Below are 18,342 nucleotides of genomic sequence, written 5' to 3' on the forward strand. Positions count from 1 at the left end.
ACAGCTATGGATTCGCTGTGATTTTTTTTACAGTCACTTCTTAATGTCGAATGGCTGCGGCGCGCATTTTGAGTTTTGCGGACATTCCGAGGAAAAACCTTTATAAAACGCACTAAACATTGGGAATAGAAAGCCAAAGAAGAGGAATACATCCACCACGCGATTGCGGGAGCGTTTGCGTCCGTATCCAGACTAAACGTCGAAGATGGAGCACACGGGCATTGAAGAGGTGAACCAGACGCACCAGCAGCATGAGCCCATCAGCTTCGGCATCGATCAGATTCTAAACAACACGGAGCAGCCGAGCAGCTGCATGGTGCCCAGCCGTACGGCCGATCCGGACTACCAACTAGCGCCCAACGTGTACGCCAACGGCTACGGCGGCGTGTACAGCCCGGCCTGCTCCATGGCGCCCGGCTTGGCTGGTTCCTACAACGTAAACATGAACATGAACGTGAGCATGAACATGAACGTGAACGTAAGCTCAGGGAATGCCGGGGGTGTCATTCGGGTACCAGCTCACAGACCTATGCCAGCTGCACCTCACCCGCCTCCCACTGCCCATCCGCAGGCTTTCGCGGCCGGCCTACCCACCGTACCAACAATGCCCACCATGGGCAGCCCGTCTACTTTTACCTTCCCATGGATGGAAAGCAGTAGGAGGTTTGCAAAGGACAGACTAACTGGTAAGGGGGGGTTTGCTTTTTGAGGATGCCCAGTAAAATATGCATTTGTGCCATCTGCCAATACAGCAGATAAAGTGTGGCACACATTTTAGTGCCATACACGTCCCCTGCATGTTTCAAACGATTATTATTATTATTATTATTATTAATATTATTATTATTATTATTTTAATATTAATATTATTATTATACAGGCAAAATATATTGTCTGCTTTAAAATATTTATTTATTTATTTGCATTTGCTGTTATAGCAGTATATTTAAGATTCATTCAGTAAGACTGTGACGTTTAAAAAACTACTGTTAATTTTATACGTTATTTTATTTTATTACTTTTAATATAATGCGTGTGTGCCACAAAAAGCGTATTTATTCAACAACCGATGTATTTATACATATTTAAATTTATTATTCATTTATTTAGTTTATTTTGAAGCACAATATGTTATGTGCTGTTTCATAGACAATTGGAGCTTGATATTATATTCGTGAATTAGCCACTTATGATAAAATATACCTCATGTATAACATTTTTACTATTTACTATATAAGGAATGCGTGATCTAGTGAACCGAAACTTTGTCCGTGTTACAGTTACACATCTGCCATTTAAAAACCCTGACCAAATAATAATAATATTAATAATAATAATAATAATAACAACAAAATAATAATAATAATAATAATTATAAATATAATGCATTTATAAAGGGCGTGCATGAGAAAACTAGCATGCCCGTCTGTTTTCAGTAATCCTCTACATTATGTCCACATTACAACAATAAATGTCAATTAAGTAGTCAGATGAATCTTAAAAATTGCAGATGGGCTTGATATTAATCCCATTTATTATTGTTTATTCTAAATTAATGTGAATTCAGTTTGGGCTTGATTATTCGTTGAAATAAATAGGCTTTATTTAAAACCTATTAATCATTGTAATAACTGTGTTTATTTTTGCATAGAAGAATTAATTAATCAAAAACAATTTAATTTAAACGACGTATTAATGAAACAAAAAAAGATTTTTTGTCTTTTTTTCTGTATTATTATATGCGCATATAGTTTATGTAAAATGCAATATTAGCCATTTTTATTTTAAATAAACGAAAATAAATAAGACAAAATGATACAGATATAGTAAATATTATTGGTGGGTTAGGTGGTGGCGCGTGCGTGTGTGCGCGTGCGTTTGTGCGGGTTTCATTTAGGCAGCGCGAGTTCACCACAATAATGACGTCACCTACATTAAGCTGAAAATGAAGAACAATATGGATTTTTGCACATAAAATATTCACAAAGCCGCGCTATTCTCATTAATTATTCAAATGAGAGAATGATATGTCAACTGGAAAAGCTCTCTTGTAAATATGCTTATCAATTTTACTCATAGTCACTTTGGGCCACTCGTTTAATATGTTTTATCTTTGCAGTATGTGTGAATGGCTCCAGTGCTGCGCAGTTGCATTGTGTCTTTTACACTACTGTGAATTGTGGCGAGCTTTCATTTTCTGCGGTTATATTCAATTGTTTGCGAGACTTGGTCTGCACTGCAACCGGTTCCTGTGCTTATTGAGACCAGCACTTTTCTCGCGAGAGCTGTGGTCTTTATAAACGAGCTGAAAAACGTTGATTGGTTAATGATGAATAAGAGGGACGTTTGATTTTGATAAAAAGTTCAAAATAATATAAATAAAAATACAGTCTGACACATGTTTGTATATGCAACAATATAATCAACATTATTCATTTGAAACAGAACTACACATTTCGGCACTCAAAACATCCGGTGGTGTAACCACAGAAAAACAACAATTTCAAAACTTTGTATTTTCCACATCGCTTGATCTATTACATTCATAATAAACACATTTCTATAACATTTGTTACATCCTGAGGTCATACCACCTGACACCCCTAAAGTAACCATAAATCAGGTAATGCAATATAACATGAATTGTAATAGTTGTATTATTTATGGGTAGTTTTTCATTGCAACACAAAGGTCATTTGGGCCTTGTGTTAAAGGGATACCAAATTTAAAATAATTTTTGAAATTTATACTACATGACGTGTGAGAAACTTTATGATCAGACTACTTTTAGTCTAATGATTAGACTAATTTTATGCCAAATCAGTTTAGCTTGTATTAACTAAATAGCCAGATGGTCCCAAACCTGGAATTAAAACATGAAATTCCAAAATTTTAAATTAAATTTTCATGCGTTATCAATGTGTACAAATAAAAATAGATTGTAAATTATAATTTATCGTTATAATTTGTACATGCTGTGTATTATTATAGAGGAAATAAATTAAATAGTTAATTACGTGAAAAGACAACATTTTAACAACAGTTTGCATTTACTTTTTAGTTTAGAGCTTTTTTCTGTCTAGTCTAAACTTGGTCTGATGTCCGTGTTCGCTGGCAGCTCAGGTCTCATGTCTGTGTTTCATGAGTGTCCCACTAGAGCTGCATGGCCGCGCTGTCTGAGACCTGATATTCACTGCGCACCGCACATCTCAGGACTGCTGAAGCGTTGAAAGGCAACACCACGTGTTTGTTGTTAATTGACTCCTTGGCAGTTTTCAAGTTTATTAAAACGCAGAAATGTACAAACATATCAGTCAATAAAAATAGGCCTTGCAATGGGTTCCGTTTATTTTTGCGCAAAGCGTCATATTCGCATTATTAGCGCATTAACGTGCGCGTCGGAAGCAAAGCTATAAACGTCCTGAAAACACGAGCACTATAACATTTGTGTTTAATTCATAGGACAAAACTTCTCTCTTTAATCATTGCTAACATTTTCATGTCTTTGCCTATTTCAAAGAAACGCTATGTACGTTGTATTTCGTCGTTTGAGAGGTAAATCGCAGGCCAATAAGCTCATCCGCTAATAAGGGGGAAAAAGGGGACATAATAATTAAAAAAAGCACACTGCAGTGTGTGTGTCCGATCTAGACGACCATAGTTGCATTTTTATTATTATTATTATTATCACTATTATTATCATCACTATTATTATTAATGTTCAATAGCCTGCAACAACACTAAAAAACAAACGTTGTATACTTGCATTTTATTTTATTGTATTTTTATTTTATTGTATTTTTTACACATTTTCACTTGGCAACAACACAAATAGCAGATAAAAAACTGCTCAGGGATTCAAAAAGTATCGAAAACCCCAAAATAAATAATCATATCAATATATAAAATGGTGATTACTATATAAAATTCACAAAATACAATTCTATAGTTATAGCCCAAGCGACAGTACAACAAGCGACTACAAAAATTGAAAGTCGATCATATATATATATATATATATATATATATATATATATATATATATATATATATATATATTTAAGTTTAGTTAAGTTTATATACTATTATATTATTTAGGCTTTTTTAAGTAACGTGAGTAAATTACTTTGTAGTAACAGTAGTATAAGAAATGAACATGTTATGACGGTGATCAGGCTGTGTATAGTGTGTATAGTGTGTATAGTGTGAATAGTGTGTAGTGTATATATAACACAGACACTCATTGCATGACGAGCGGTCGCTTTCTCCTGTTTTCCCTCGTCTGACGATTATTTAATCTGATTCTATATTTCAATCCCCAGTCTGAAGGAAAATGTGAAAGCCTATTCTGGTTTTCCTTAACCAAGCATAAACAGCGACGAAGGTCCATGTTGTGTTTCAATATCCCCCACTGCATCCATTATATGTATATTTATTAGATTGCTACAAAGGTAATATTGGCACCCGGGGAAGACAGGCGCTGTCGCATGAAGGTGATACCGCGTCGAAATGATTTTATTACTGTCCGCATATTCTCTACGGCAGGCTCTGATATTTTTTGATGTGCCCACGCTAAATTCTATTACAGCAACAAATCATTTAGAATTCCCTCTGCTGTCGAGCTACAAAAGCCTCATGCGCTTTTCTTACCAGCTGCGGACCTCTGGATTTATTTGCGCCCAAGTGAGGTGATCTAACATCTCTTTGTTTGCACCTGACACTCTGATGATGCTAGAAAAATTTGATTTCTAGCATGTATCAAATTAGGAGATGTTCCCTTAATACAACACTATATGATAAAGAAGAGATATTCACTTTAAAGAAATAATAAAAATATTCTAATAAAAATTTAATTTGGGAGCTACATTATTGGTTCATTATTGGACTTTACATAATAAGGTGAAACTAGTTTAAAATGTCCAAACTTTCGACTCGTAGTGAAAATACAAACAATATGTTCACTTAAGTAAATTTATAGTGTTTTTTTTCTGTACCAATAACATATGTATATACCAATAATAAATAGTATCTGTGTTCAGTGCTAATATTTCTTAGTAGCCAAAGTCGGACTATTAATGTTTGCCTAATATGTTTTTGTGGTTATCAAGACTTATCAGCACAAGAACTGCTGCTATCAAACACTAGCTGATACAAACCCTTTTTTAATACAAAACTAGTTATACTTACTTCTTTGTAATTAATCAAATTATTTAAGGGCGTTTGGCTCTAACAATAAATGTAATAAAACGGTTGCATGTTCATCTAGACAGAACAAAGCCTGTATCTGTGCATCAATTTTCCTATGTTTCTACAAAACAGCAGGTTAAATTGGACTGTTTTATTTGGTTAAAACGTTTCTGTGTGCTATTACATCTTATTTTCGAATAGAAATCTGTTTTGCTTATTTCATGATGGAAGTTATTAGCCACTATTTACCCAATTTAAATACAACTTGCTTACATTAAACTAAATGTTTTTGCTTGCGCGCTATAAGTAATTTTTCTTGTAAAACAAGCTATCATGTCGTTAACAGTCCACTCTCATTTCACACTTCAGTGTAATAAGTCATTACTTGCTTATTAAAGTGATTCTATCATGACCTTGACAGTCTGTCACAGACTCAACACTTTAATTAAAAGCAATCAGATTCCATTGTGAGCGCAAAAGAAGAAACTTTAGCTTTTGTACAACTCCATTTATTTTCCAAAACACACTCGAGATGCCTAAATGTTTACTGAAGTTAAGATAAAATTAAAATAGTTTTTTGTTTCTAATGTCTGAACACAAGCATTTGAACGCTGATGTACTGCAGGTCAAACCCAAAGAATGGAAAACAAAATGTACTCAAAGATCTGTAATCAAAGCAGATCCTGTGTCAGACTAGCTGTTCCAGTCCTGCTAATGATTCCAGTGTGAACATGTCAATGGTTCTTCTGCGATCCCGTCTGCCTACATCAGCAGTGTAGAGAACTTGTGTTACACAGGAGCTGTCTGAATGCAGAAGATTCTTTGGGTTACCAACAAAAAGTCTTTTCAGAAGCTTAATGCGGGTTTATTCAGACCCTGTCTGCCAGTAGGATTAACACAGACACTCTTTTTTCATATGTGATCCAAATCCAAATCCAAATAGCACCTACTTTTCTACTTGATTTATTTCAATGTAAGTTATTCTACAGATATTTTTATTTTACAATAAGTAGGTATGACAATTATCACTATGTCCAGGTCTAAAGCTGTAGTGTGTAACTTTCTGTTATAAATGAAACTATGTTATTGAGTTCACTTTATACACTTTGTAAAAGTTAATCATCACCCAAAATTATCAGAAATACAATACAATTATTATTTAACAGCATTGTATCAAAACTTGCTTGCAATGACACATTTCCACCAGAGAGGTCTTCATATCCTTAAAAGTTCCACACTGCAGCTTTAATGACCAATTTTATTATAATCACTGTTATATGTAGTAAATTAGCATAAGCCCCCTAATCACAGCTAGCAGATACATATTATATACAATAATTACATTACAAACAGTATTACATCCTGGATGTAGGGTAGAGTAATTTACCACTCTGCCACCAGTGCCCAGAACTATCATTATTTTTAAGCACACTGTTTTTAGAAACAGTTTTGAGCGTTCCCACTAAACAGGCATACACCTAAGCTGCTCTGAACATCTGCTGATCATTGACTTAATATTTTGTGGCACCTCTGCTTTTTTTCTTTTGTTTACAGGCTGTGTTCCCTAGGCACACATTGTATTGGCTGTGCCAGCAAAAGTATTAGTGACCTTTCCTTTCATATCAAAGTGTGCATCAGTGAGTATTTTTAAGAAATACCCTATAGGCTATTTAGGTAAGCTATTACATATTAATAAGCATTCTAACTACATAATAGGACCAAAAGTATGTGTACACCATATTGAGTTTAGGTGTTTCAGCTACATCCATTGCCTTTAGGCTCATAAAATCAATTATATAAAATAAATTATATGTTTTTAATTTTATGGCAACCGCTTTGAAAAGGGCCTTCTCTGATCTAACTTGGCCTGGAGCTTTATCTGTAGAGGAGTTTAGTGATTTTCTTTTAGTCTAAATTTAATGATTTAATTTCACTTAATTCTTCAAGCGTTTCGAGCTGTTTAAAAAGAGAACTACTGAGATTAAACTGATAAAAAAGAGTTCTAGTAGAACATTATAGCATAGAGGTGACTAAAACATAATTTAAAATGCAAAAGATGGAAACAAGTCAGGAGGAATGAAAACATTATGGAATATAACAGATGTTTGGTGCTGTAACAGATTTGTTGGACTGCAAGTATGAATTACAGCAACAGTTTTTGGGGTTGTCTAAATCCCTGGCATATCCAGATGAGTCTATTCTAACTGTGTTTCTTGTTCTTTGGTTAAGCTGCTACGAGTTATTTAAGAATGAATATGCCCAGAAGAAATAAAATCCTATGAACTAAAAACAGGGCTAAGTTTAGCTATTACACTTAAACACTTTTGTGTAACATTTTTGTCATTTTTATTAATTGTTGTTTAATTTAAACATCATGTGTTTTATTATTTGTTATTCTGCTTCTCATTGACCTGTTTAAGCAAGTCTCTCTTAGAGTGACCTTCTTGCCCTGATCCCTAATTTGCCCAGACAGCCAGCTCTAGGAATATTCAATTCAAATTGCAAGAGGGGGACTTCAGTTGAGTTCTAGATTGTCCAAAGAATAATTAAACCAAACAGGATGAACCTGCCCACAATTTGGGTTGCCACAACAAAGGGTGTGAATACTTTCTGGAATAAGAGACTTCAGTTTTCGATTTATACAGCAACACACACGCAGTTAATATAACTTAGCCCACAATGTGAACAGTCAAAATTTTGGATTTTTTCCCATAATCTTTAGGGGTTTTTTATAATCCTTTTTTTAGGATACTAATGAAGACATTAAACTATAACATAACTCCTCTTTGTGTGTGTTTTAGCCGCTCTGTCTCCGTTTTCTGTAACGCGGAGGATCGGACACCCGTATCAGAACCGCACTCCACCTAAGCGCAAAAAGCCGCGCACCTCGTTCAGCCGCGTGCAGATCTGCGAGCTGGAGAAGCGCTTCCACCGTCAGAAGTATCTAGCTTCAGCCGAGCGAGCTACACTTGCAAAAGCCCTCAAAATGACTGACGCACAGGTTAAAACATGGTTTCAGAACCGCAGAACCAAATGGAGGTAAGGAACTCTCGTTTATTCACATATAAACATTAATTTGCTCAAATATAGTTACATAAATAAATAAACAAATAAATGACTATGCGTATATGAGTGCATTATGTATGTGAGTACGAGAGTGTATGTGAGTGAGAGAGTGTGTGTGCGTTTGTGAGTGAGTGTGTAAGTATGTGTGTGAGTGTAAGTAAATCAGTGAATATGTGTGGCCCTGTTAGTTGCCTCGGTGTAAACCTGTCTAAACCTTTCAGAGCTGATTATGATTACATTTAATAAATATACAGACTGATAACTATTTAGTTATTGTTGTGGGGTTTGGTAGCTGAATTGGGAATTCTATACATGTATTAAAGCAAAAAAGCATTATTTTTCATTGTTTTTCACATGGGTGGGAGGTTTGGATCTTATTTAGGCTTTACAGTGCTGACACCAGATATTTGGGATATTAGGAAAATCTTTACTGTAAATAAAACCTTAACTGTTTATAAAACTGCTAATTTTTTCAGCTCTTTAAAAACGTATGAGAAAAAATGACAGAATAACACAGTTGGTTGGATGAGACTTACCTTGACCCTAATTCAGTCCGTAATGATAATTTAACAATTAGTTACTCAACAATTTAATAAAATAGAAATTATAATAAACAGTATATAATTAAAACTTGCCAGAAGATCTAACCTGTTCATTAACAACCACACACACATAAAAAAATACTTTTGTAATTGTAGCTAAAATTAAAGTAGAACATGTAGAAAAGTGACTTTGGTGTAACAATCATGATACAGACACTGAAGGCTCTTTAATGTAGTACTGCATTTGATGCGAAAATCAGACTTATTATAGATTTAAATATAGAACCAGACAAGTAAATTATGCTTTAAAGAGGAGTTTTAATAGAAATGAAAATAAATGTATTAAATATCTATTTTTCCAAAAGCTTCTAAATTCTAAATTATGATAGCAATATAATATACACCACAAATAAACCTCTTACACAATATATATGTACTGATCACAGGTTATGCAAACATGTAAGCTTATGCAAACAGGTTCGTCTTGCAAAGAAGTCCATGTAAAAAAAAACACTTTAAAGTACCAAAGTGCAGCTTTAAATTTTTATTTGACATGTAAGAAAAGGGCTGTAGAACCCAAATGCAGTTCAGGTAATGAGAGCAATAAAGAACCAAAGCTTTTAGATTGCAACCATTTGTTAAAATTGAGGATCTTTCGGAGAGATCCCTTGTTGGCAGTAAATGTTTTGTGTTTTTGCACCGAGCCAGACAGCTCCCTTGACCAAAAGTGAGATTCATTGAAGAGGGCATTTTGTGGTAAAATAACACTTCGGTTTTGCTTAGCTTAGCTAAATATTTTCCCTTTCAATTTTCAGACAGCAGTTTCCTTGAGCAAGCAGAAGTGCTGCCGCTCTTAAAAGCCTGTGTTGAAACTTGCTTTCTAGTGCATTATGGAGCCCATAGGTCTGAATAATTGAGTGTATGTCCATCCTGTCTCTTTAATCCAATCAACCTGTTGCTGTTGGCTCTTTTAGAACAAATGAGTGTGCAATCTAATTAAGGCCAGGCTTTCTTACCTTGTTTTTTTTTTCTTTTATCAACGACTACAGTGTTCAGTAGAGCTGCTGCTGAAGCTGATGCATTTATAATGAAGCTGAGTCATGGCCTTTAAAGAATTAAAATTGATTAAAGCCATTTTGATGTGTCAACTCAATAACATATCCATCTCTACTTCATTTAGCCATTAGTGGGAACATTTGTTGCGCACTTAGATAAAATTAGTAGGCCATTTATATGAATTTAAATGATAGGAAAAATGAAGAAATTTCATCTCTTCATGATGCATCTACTGTCTTTCTGCCTAATGTATAATATATCTTTTATTGATGATGTAATATACGTGGAACAAATATTAAACTGATATTCACTCCCCACTTAACAAATGTTTGGTAAAAAGAAATTAGGGAAGTGTTTCAAACAGTGGTCTGTGAGCTCATGTGGTGTAATGGTAAAAAGCTGCGCTGCTAAAGAGTTCTGGGGGTCTGAATCCCGAGCTGGGTGACCCCTTCTAACCAGATGTGTTGAGTGGTAGTCTGTACTCATCATTGCAATGACAGTAAAATTGAAGTGTGTTTTGTACTGGTATAAATGTATAAAGTGCAGCAGTGTTGCTGGGATTTTTGAACACCTCTTTGTCAGTTCTGGAAGGTAAATTTTACTTTAACCAAAAATAGAAAGCCAAAAGTGTCCACTGTTAAAAGACTAAAAGAAGATTAACACAATGTGCATGAAAAAGAAAATAGCTCTAGTCTCTAACTGTACACCTACAATCAGAGAGTATGCTAACAGAGTATATGTTGCTAATAAAGAGGCCAGTAACCTTTTATAACACTGCTGCACCTGGTACACTCATACCAGAACAACACACACTACCATGTCATTACAATGTCAGTACAGTGCTGAGACCGGTCCAACACACAGACAACATCATCTGGTCAGTGGGGGTCCTATGGTGGTCTGTTTTGATTGCTAAATTTGGTACTGGGAGAGATAAAGTATCCAGAGCAACAAATGAGCTATAAACAGTAATTGTATACCCACGGTGTAGGTGTAGTTTATAAAGTAAACAATGAATGACCTAATAAAGTGCTCAGCAACTGTATATATTATAAAAAAAAATACATTTTCACTATTTAAAACAGTCAAATGTAATTTTTTCCCTTGAGAGTTGCAGTATATATCTTTCAGCTGTAAACAATTAAAGTTGTAAAGTCAGTAGTAAGAACAACACTCATGTATAATGTTCTTGTGCTGCTGCAAGTCACTCTAAAAATACAGAAATAATAATGCAAAGGCAGCGCTGTGAGGTTAAATATTGCATAGAGCTTTTTGGACTCATGTGTCATCTTTGATTACAGATCGACAGTACAAACATAAATCTGTATTGACTTGTGACTTGCTGATATCACAGTAATTCATTCAGCAGGAGAGTTACACAGCCAACAAATGTTACACAATAATCTTGTCCAAGTTGCATAAAGTAATATAAATAATATCAATAAAACCCTTTAAAGTTACACACTGCAGCTGGATGATAGTAACATAATGTATTCAGTAATCTTGTGGTGCCGACTTTATCTATAAATATTATAACATTAACTAGAATTAAATATAACATAAACTTGGTTTTTGGCTTAGTATTAGGAACACAGTCTTACTATGTTAGGACAAAGCTTAAATTAAAATCAATAATTCTTTTCTGCATTCATTTTTAACAAAAGTTCTTTTATTAGTTTATTGTTGGTTTTCTTTAAATTCTGAAATTGTTCATTTCAAATGAATGATTATGTGCCCATATACGCAGGGCTAATGCATGGAACTATGATCTCATCCCATGGTCAAGAGAAATCCAAAACAGTCATCTTTATCATTTTTTGCTTATTTTTACTAATCAAGTCACATCAACCCCTTTTGCTTTGAGGAAAAATGTAACCACGATCCACCAAAACACAGCATTTTTAAAAAGCTTAAATGTTTTTTTTTAACATTTCTTTTTGCTTAAATCATAATAATTATTAAAATTATAATAAACCTTAATATATAAGGCATATATTCATATGTAAATAGAATATGATTACAAAAATATTGATAAAATTATACTTATTTACACATAATATTTGGAAATGCCATTTTGTGATGAACATTTAATGTGAACTCTTCTTGTTGTGCTTACAGGAGACAGACAGCTGAAGAGCGAGAGGCTGAGCGGCAACAGGCGAACCGGTTAATGCTTCAGCTCCAGCAGGAAGCCTTCCAGAAGACGCTTAGCCAACCCCTCCAGCAAGACCCTCTCTGCCTTCACAACTCATCCCTGTATGCTCTGCAGAACCTCCAGCCCTGGGCCGAAGACAACAAGGTGACCTCAGTCACCTCTGTAGCATCTGTTGTCTGATCCACACCTCCGTATTTGTGTTTGCTAATGAGAAAGGAAAAGATTTTATAGTCTTGGTTTAATAGGATTATGAGACTCCAGTTAGGGAACATTTTGGGTGGATCTCAGACAAACTCATTCGGACTGGTTACAGGAGACTCAGTTCTAAGCCATAAATTAAGTATATTTATTTTTAATCTCATTTCATGCTGACATGCATTGGCTATGTTGTTTTTCAGTCATATTTGCATATTTAAATGCTTTATTTTCTATGATGGTGTGGAATTAGCTTCCTCTATGTTATGAAATAAAACTGACTTGTGGGGGAGGTCAGTGACAAACGAGTGTGTTGCATTTCTTCATTCCCAAATGGACTAAAATGGAGGTTGAAAAGCAACACACTCCTTTCTTTCTGATAAATGTTGTTATTCCCACCTGAATCTGGTCATGAATTCATCGCTTACACTCCGTTCTCGCTCCTTTTTCTTCAGCTGCCCGTATAACAGAGGGCGGCACCCTGTTGTCTCTTCCAACCCAAAACCACGGATGAATTTCGCCCATCAGGACGGCTGTTTGTCTACGTGCCACCTGGCATCAGCGAGGCTGAATCAACCACTGACTGACTCGTTTGTTCTTGTTGTTTTGATTTGAACTCCGTAAGATGTGTTTGTGCTGCATGTTCACCACGTCTCCTGTGTGTAGACAGGAACTGAAGACTTGGTCACTTTGTCTAACTGGAGCTCTTCACCTGAACTTTGCAAGCAATTACGGAAATGCTCCCTATGTACACATGACATTGAAAATTGTTTTATATTAAACATGATTGTGACTTCTAAAACTGGTATCTTACTGACTTTGTTTAACCGTATGTCATCATTGTCCTATGCATTTGGCAAATCACTGAAGATTAATCTTTTTCTAACAATAGATATGATTTTTATATTAAAGGGTTCAAATTAAACTATTTAAATGTATTTATTAATGAAAATTCCTGTGTAGTGTAGTTAAATATGCATTAACTGACATTTTGCAAGTCTAGCCTTTGAGTGATATTATAATTACAATGTTTTTTGACTTTAAAGCAATCATCTGGAAAAACCATATCGTACCATATCTTTTTATTATTTTTATCTTTTTATATCTTTTTATTATTTTTTCTTATGCAACATACATTGTGTTGCCTACAAATACTATGTAAATAAATAAGTTTACTATGTTTATTTGAAGTAAATAGAAATAATTGAACAGTGTAACACAATCAATATAAATTAGTTACTTTTTGGTACTTGGTTACTAATACTGTTACAAAGTATTTTTTATATTCATTTTTACGATTAAATTTATTTGAAGAAAAAAAGCCTGCTAATGTTCAGTCAGGTGACATAAATAAATAAATAAATAAATAAATAAATAAATAAATAAATAAATAAATAAATAAATAAATAAATAAATAAATTAAAAAACATGACATTTTAGTAAGATAAGGGCCACCATGAGCCACCAGAAAAGCGTCAATGCTACTCGATGTAGATTCTGCAATGAATACTGTTTTTAAAAGATACTCTACTAATTGTTTTTATTAAGGGTTTGGTCCAGAATTACACCTAAGTGGGTTGAGACCTGGTTACTGGAAAGACTGGAAAGACAGTTTTATACTCATCAGTTAAGTGACTGCGACCTATCTATAAAGAAATGTTCCATCTTATTGATCCACAGATTAGTCAGACTAACTTAGTATTGAATTTTTACCAGCCCTTCCCTCTAAAGGAACATGTGGCCCCAGTCCAAGTTGTCTCTCCATGCATGTATAATATCCTCTCAAACAGATGAATATGAATGTGAAATGTCATAGATCTAGAGACTGGAGATATTTGGTTGTAATGAGTATTTAAAAAGAAATAGTAAAGGTTAGGCATTATGGCAGCATTATTCACTGTGAATACAAAACACATTTTTAAAAACAGCTTCAGGTCATTAGATAAATAAAATGACCTTTCCAAGTAAGTTAGTTTGACTGTACAGATAACAAGTGTTTTTATTGTGTCTATATATAACCTGTCCTGGTTGTGCCACCAGCAGTGGAGCTACTTGTTCTTCAATTATCTTAAATTTTAACTGCTGTATTTTGACTTGACTTCTACAAAAGGTGACCATTTCTACCTGTAGTGTCTGACCTTTAAACATAATGAAAACCAAGAGATAATGGAGCAGATAAGTGAAATCAACAATGCACTGACTGTTGCAATGCACATGCAAGGCTTTGAGTGAGGTTGGTATAAAAAACTCTGTGTATGTCAAGCGTTTTTGTTGCTCATGACCCGTGACCATGCAGAGCACGTATGCACTCGTAAACAAGTCTTATCATCTAAGTTTAAGAATGAAAAAGAAAGCCAAGTCAAAACAAAGCATTTCCTCTCTGGATGCCAAAGCACAGCACTATCAGGGTTTATCTCCAGAGAAGGTGTGCAGAGGCACTGCTCTATTCTGCTTCAAATGAGCCTTCATCAAATGAGCCTTCACACTCCTCAGTACATATGGCTGCCTCTCCCAGGAAATACTGAAGAAGTAAACTGATTAGAGAAGTGTGTGTTGTGCAGCCAGTAGCTCACAGCACAGGATCTGTGGCAGCATAAATTATACATTAATGGTTTGATTGGGGAACAGGCTCCTGTTTATACAAATGCTTGGGAATTTTTTTACTGGTTTACGTCTTTTGTTTAGAGTGCATTTTCCACAGATTTTCTACCAATCTAGCAGTTTTTAAACAACCAATTGCATTTCTCTACCTCTTATGCTGCTGACCCTTACTCCTGACTACACACCCCCACTGACACGTGCAGTAGACAACCTCTTCTTCTCTACCTGCATGAGGTGGGTTCATATGGATCTCCGTATTGTACACGAAGAGTCACACATCATCTCCATTATGCCCCATCTCTGTGTAGGTGCTATTAAACATGACTGCAGCAGTAATGAGGAATCCCCTTCTGCATTCCCACCCTTGGACGAGTCATTGTCCGTACAGGCGCCCTTCCCGCCGGTAGCAGAGCTAAGATTCAACCTACAAATTTAAGAGCATGTGTCATTATGTCAAGTTAAATCTCTGTCTGCTTGTACAGACATAAAGTTGAGAAACTGCTTTACTTTAGAATGACATCACAACATACCTTTTTATAATTTTATATGCTAAAAGAATCATATTTCTGTTTATACATTTTTTGTAGGGAAGATTAAATGCTTTGCTTTACTTTTATACCTGTCTTCTGGGAGAGTTTGTCTAGCATGACAAAAACAACACAGTCATTTTCATTTCATTTTTTAGATGTCTATCAATACAACATTTTACAAACTTACAGTAATAAGAACACCACCAGTCAAAACCTAGTCATAGAGAGTTTTTCATATTTGCAGTGCATATTTGTAGTGTATTGATAGATTTTTTGTTATTTGCAGTATATATTTGCAGCTTGTTTTTAATATAGAAGTTGTAGTTTTAATAGAGGAGGGTTTTATTTATGCTGAACAATTGTTGCCTGTCTTCATTTATCAGAAAAAAAATGATGCACATTGATTAGGTGTGTTTAAACTTGATATAAATGTTCACAAGTGCAGGTAAATGTAAAGCAGCAGTGTTAGCTCTGCTCCCAGTTAGAATTGATAGTGTCTTGCCTGGTTTAGATCCTGTCAGTATGAGCTGGTGATGCCTCCTCCACCCCTATTTCCTCCCCCAGCCACTTACTTGTTTTTATCTCACTTGCTTTGCCGCCACTGCGACGTGACTTGGCTCCTTTGACAAAAATTCCTCCTGCCCACTGTTTTCAAAATCTGGTATTGTGTTTAGGTGCAGGTGTACTGAGCTTCCATTTAACCCCAACAATGTGTTTTTTATTTTTCTTTCACAGTCAGCCCAAGTGCCTCCACAGTTTCCCATAAAATGTCACCATACAGGAAGCTGAGGTTTAAAATAGGCATGCGTTACAGTTCCTAACTTAATGTTTGCTGACCCAAGAAATATAAACCACCTTTTAGTGAATGACCTGGCATTGCAACAACATGAAACAATCAAAGAATGGCAAAATCCAATAACATACTGTTTATCAGGCTAGCTGAGCAGGGTTACTCAATGTTAAATTAAACAGAAATAAAGCAGCCTATTACTGTACATTCAATTAAAATCAAGCTACAAATGTTGCCTCCAAAACAAAATAGATGAACAATGATTAAAAAAATTATTTTAAAAGTAATTGTTTCTTTTCTTTTACATAAACATACAGTAGAAATCTTCCAGTACATTACTTGCATTTAATTGTATTTACTTTGACTTTTTTGATAAATGTTTTTAATTAGTGTTTTATAAAAAATACAGCCATATGAATGGATATTTGAACATTTATTTTCTGCAGATTTAGACTATTAATATAAATTTTTATCCAAACACAGATAAACTAGAGTAAAGAAATGTCTGAATACACTTAAATGTGTATTAATTTCTTTGAAACAAAGCTTAAGAACATTTTTAGAAGCAGTATTTTGGTTTTTCAGTTAGACTACCAATATGGTAAGTAGTTACTCTCATATTAGTAGTTACTGTCATATTAACAATAATCCAAATACACTATGCACAGTTCTCGTGTTAGCATTTAAGAGAAATTTTGATTGATCTCCAAAACACTGTAACACAATTTCTAATTTTAGATAAATTTGTGCGAGTATGTACGATTCTTACAAAAACTTTAATGACTTAATGCTTTAGGCAGAAACAGGTTGTTTTGTGCAAAGGTTACCAAAGTCTTTACACCTAATAATACACCTTCCATCATGTTCCACCTCGACACTGCATATCATCCATTTTACTCATCCCATCTCTGTTGGGTCGAACATGAAAGTGGAAAAAATAATAAAAGCCAATTTGACAAAAGAAATAACTTTTAAGTAATCCACTTTATTGTTTTTTATATGTACACACAGGCTCAGTGAGTGCAGAGAAGTCAGTGGCGGTTCTGTATGTTGTCAAAATGTGGCTTTCCTCTTGCCTAATAGCCTTAAATTGCATTTGCAGATGCTTTAAAAAACTGACATTTTTTATATTTCCTTTTTGATGTAGTGCATTCTTTGGAATGGAAAGTAACAGGCATGTAAATTGTTTTTTGGCCTTGTTCTTCATTCATGGATATTTTTCAATGTTTGCTAAATCTTTGAATAATCTTATGAATTGAAGATGGCCAGATTTATGGTTTATGCTCCTTTTCATATCCAGTCATGGTAGCATTACATATACCTGTTACCTGTAAAGTTCTATTTTTTAGGAATGTGTTGGAAAACTTAGAATGAGAATGAACATATTAAATACATTTTATTTATGCTTTAAAAAATAAATACAAGTTAAAGGCATTTTACCAACCATCACAAATTTCTTAAGTTCTAATGTTTACGTGGGAAGTTGTAGCCTAGCGGTTAAGGTACTGGTTCAGTAATCAGAAGGTTGCCGGTTCAAGCCTCACCATTGCCAGGTTGCCACTTTTGGACCCTTGAGCAAGGCCCTTAACTCTCAATTGCGTAGATTGTATACTGTCACAGTACTGTAAGTCGTTTTTGGATAAAAACGTCTGCTGAATGCTGTAAATGTAAAGGTGGGCCAAATACCCAATCATGGTAGCCTCACCTGGTACCTACAGTATACCTGTTACCTGCAAAGTTCCAAAGCAGTTGTTTTGGGACTGTCCTATTTTTTAGGAATGTGTTGCAGGCATCAAATTAGAATGAGGTGATGAGGTAACATATAAATACATTTTATTTGTGTTTTTAAAAAAATAAAATGAAGTTTAAAAGATTTTATAAAGCACAGTTTTATGTTTTACTAGCATTTTATTAGCAGTTCTTAAGTTTACGCAGGAAAACTGTTCCTGTTTAATTGTTCCATCTAGTGGATAAACTCAGTACAACTACACACGTTCCCCCCCAAATTGTTTTTGTGTTGTCTAGTGAATGCTGCAATTCTATTGGACGGCGGCTCTTTCAGTGCACTTTTCCTGCCAGCTGAGTCGCTCTCACAGCTGTCAATCATGATGCAAGGCGTTACGATCTTGAAGTCAGTAGTGGCGCAAAAATGGCCGAGGCTAACGTCTCAGAAGTAAAAAGACCCAATATGTTTTTGTTTGGTGAGCTTTGCAAATATGT

The 18,342-nt window shown here is 34.8% G+C and overlaps 2 protein-coding genes across 4 annotated transcripts in view; both read left to right on the forward strand.

Moving 5' to 3' along the window:
• The first annotated feature begins 205 nt into the window (after positions 1-205).
• tlx2 (T cell leukemia homeobox 2) lies at positions 206-13,003 on the forward strand. Of its 2 annotated transcripts, XM_062999759.1 has the most exons (4): positions 206-686; positions 7,989-8,226; positions 11,970-12,150; positions 12,657-13,003. In XM_062999759.1, exons 1-4 carry the CDS (start codon positions 206-208, stop codon positions 12,666-12,668), a joined length of 912 nt encoding a protein of 303 aa, XP_062855829.1. In that variant the 3' UTR covers positions 12,669-13,003. The 2 variants fall into 2 exon arrangements, with proteins under 2 accessions (XP_062855829.1, XP_062855828.1); XM_062999758.1 differs by lacking the exon at positions 12,657-13,003 and having other exon boundaries at positions 11,970-12,192.
• Positions 13,004-18,253: 5,250 nt separating this feature from the next.
• Positions 18,254-18,342, forward strand: part of npm1b (nucleophosmin 1b) — a 31,441-nt gene continuing 31,352 nt past the window's right edge. For both annotated transcript variants that reach the window (XM_062999760.1, XM_062999761.1), the window contains exon 1: positions 18,254-18,323. In XM_062999760.1, coding sequence (XP_062855830.1) covers positions 18,272-18,323 — 52 coding nt within the window. In that variant the 5' untranslated portion in view covers positions 18,254-18,271. The remainder of the gene's footprint in view (positions 18,324-18,342) is intronic.

Source organism: Trichomycterus rosablanca, chromosome 8 (genome assembly GCF_030014385.1).
Source record: "Trichomycterus rosablanca isolate fTriRos1 chromosome 8, fTriRos1.hap1, whole genome shotgun sequence".
NCBI lineage: Eukaryota > Metazoa > Chordata > Actinopteri > Siluriformes > Trichomycteridae > Trichomycterus > Trichomycterus rosablanca.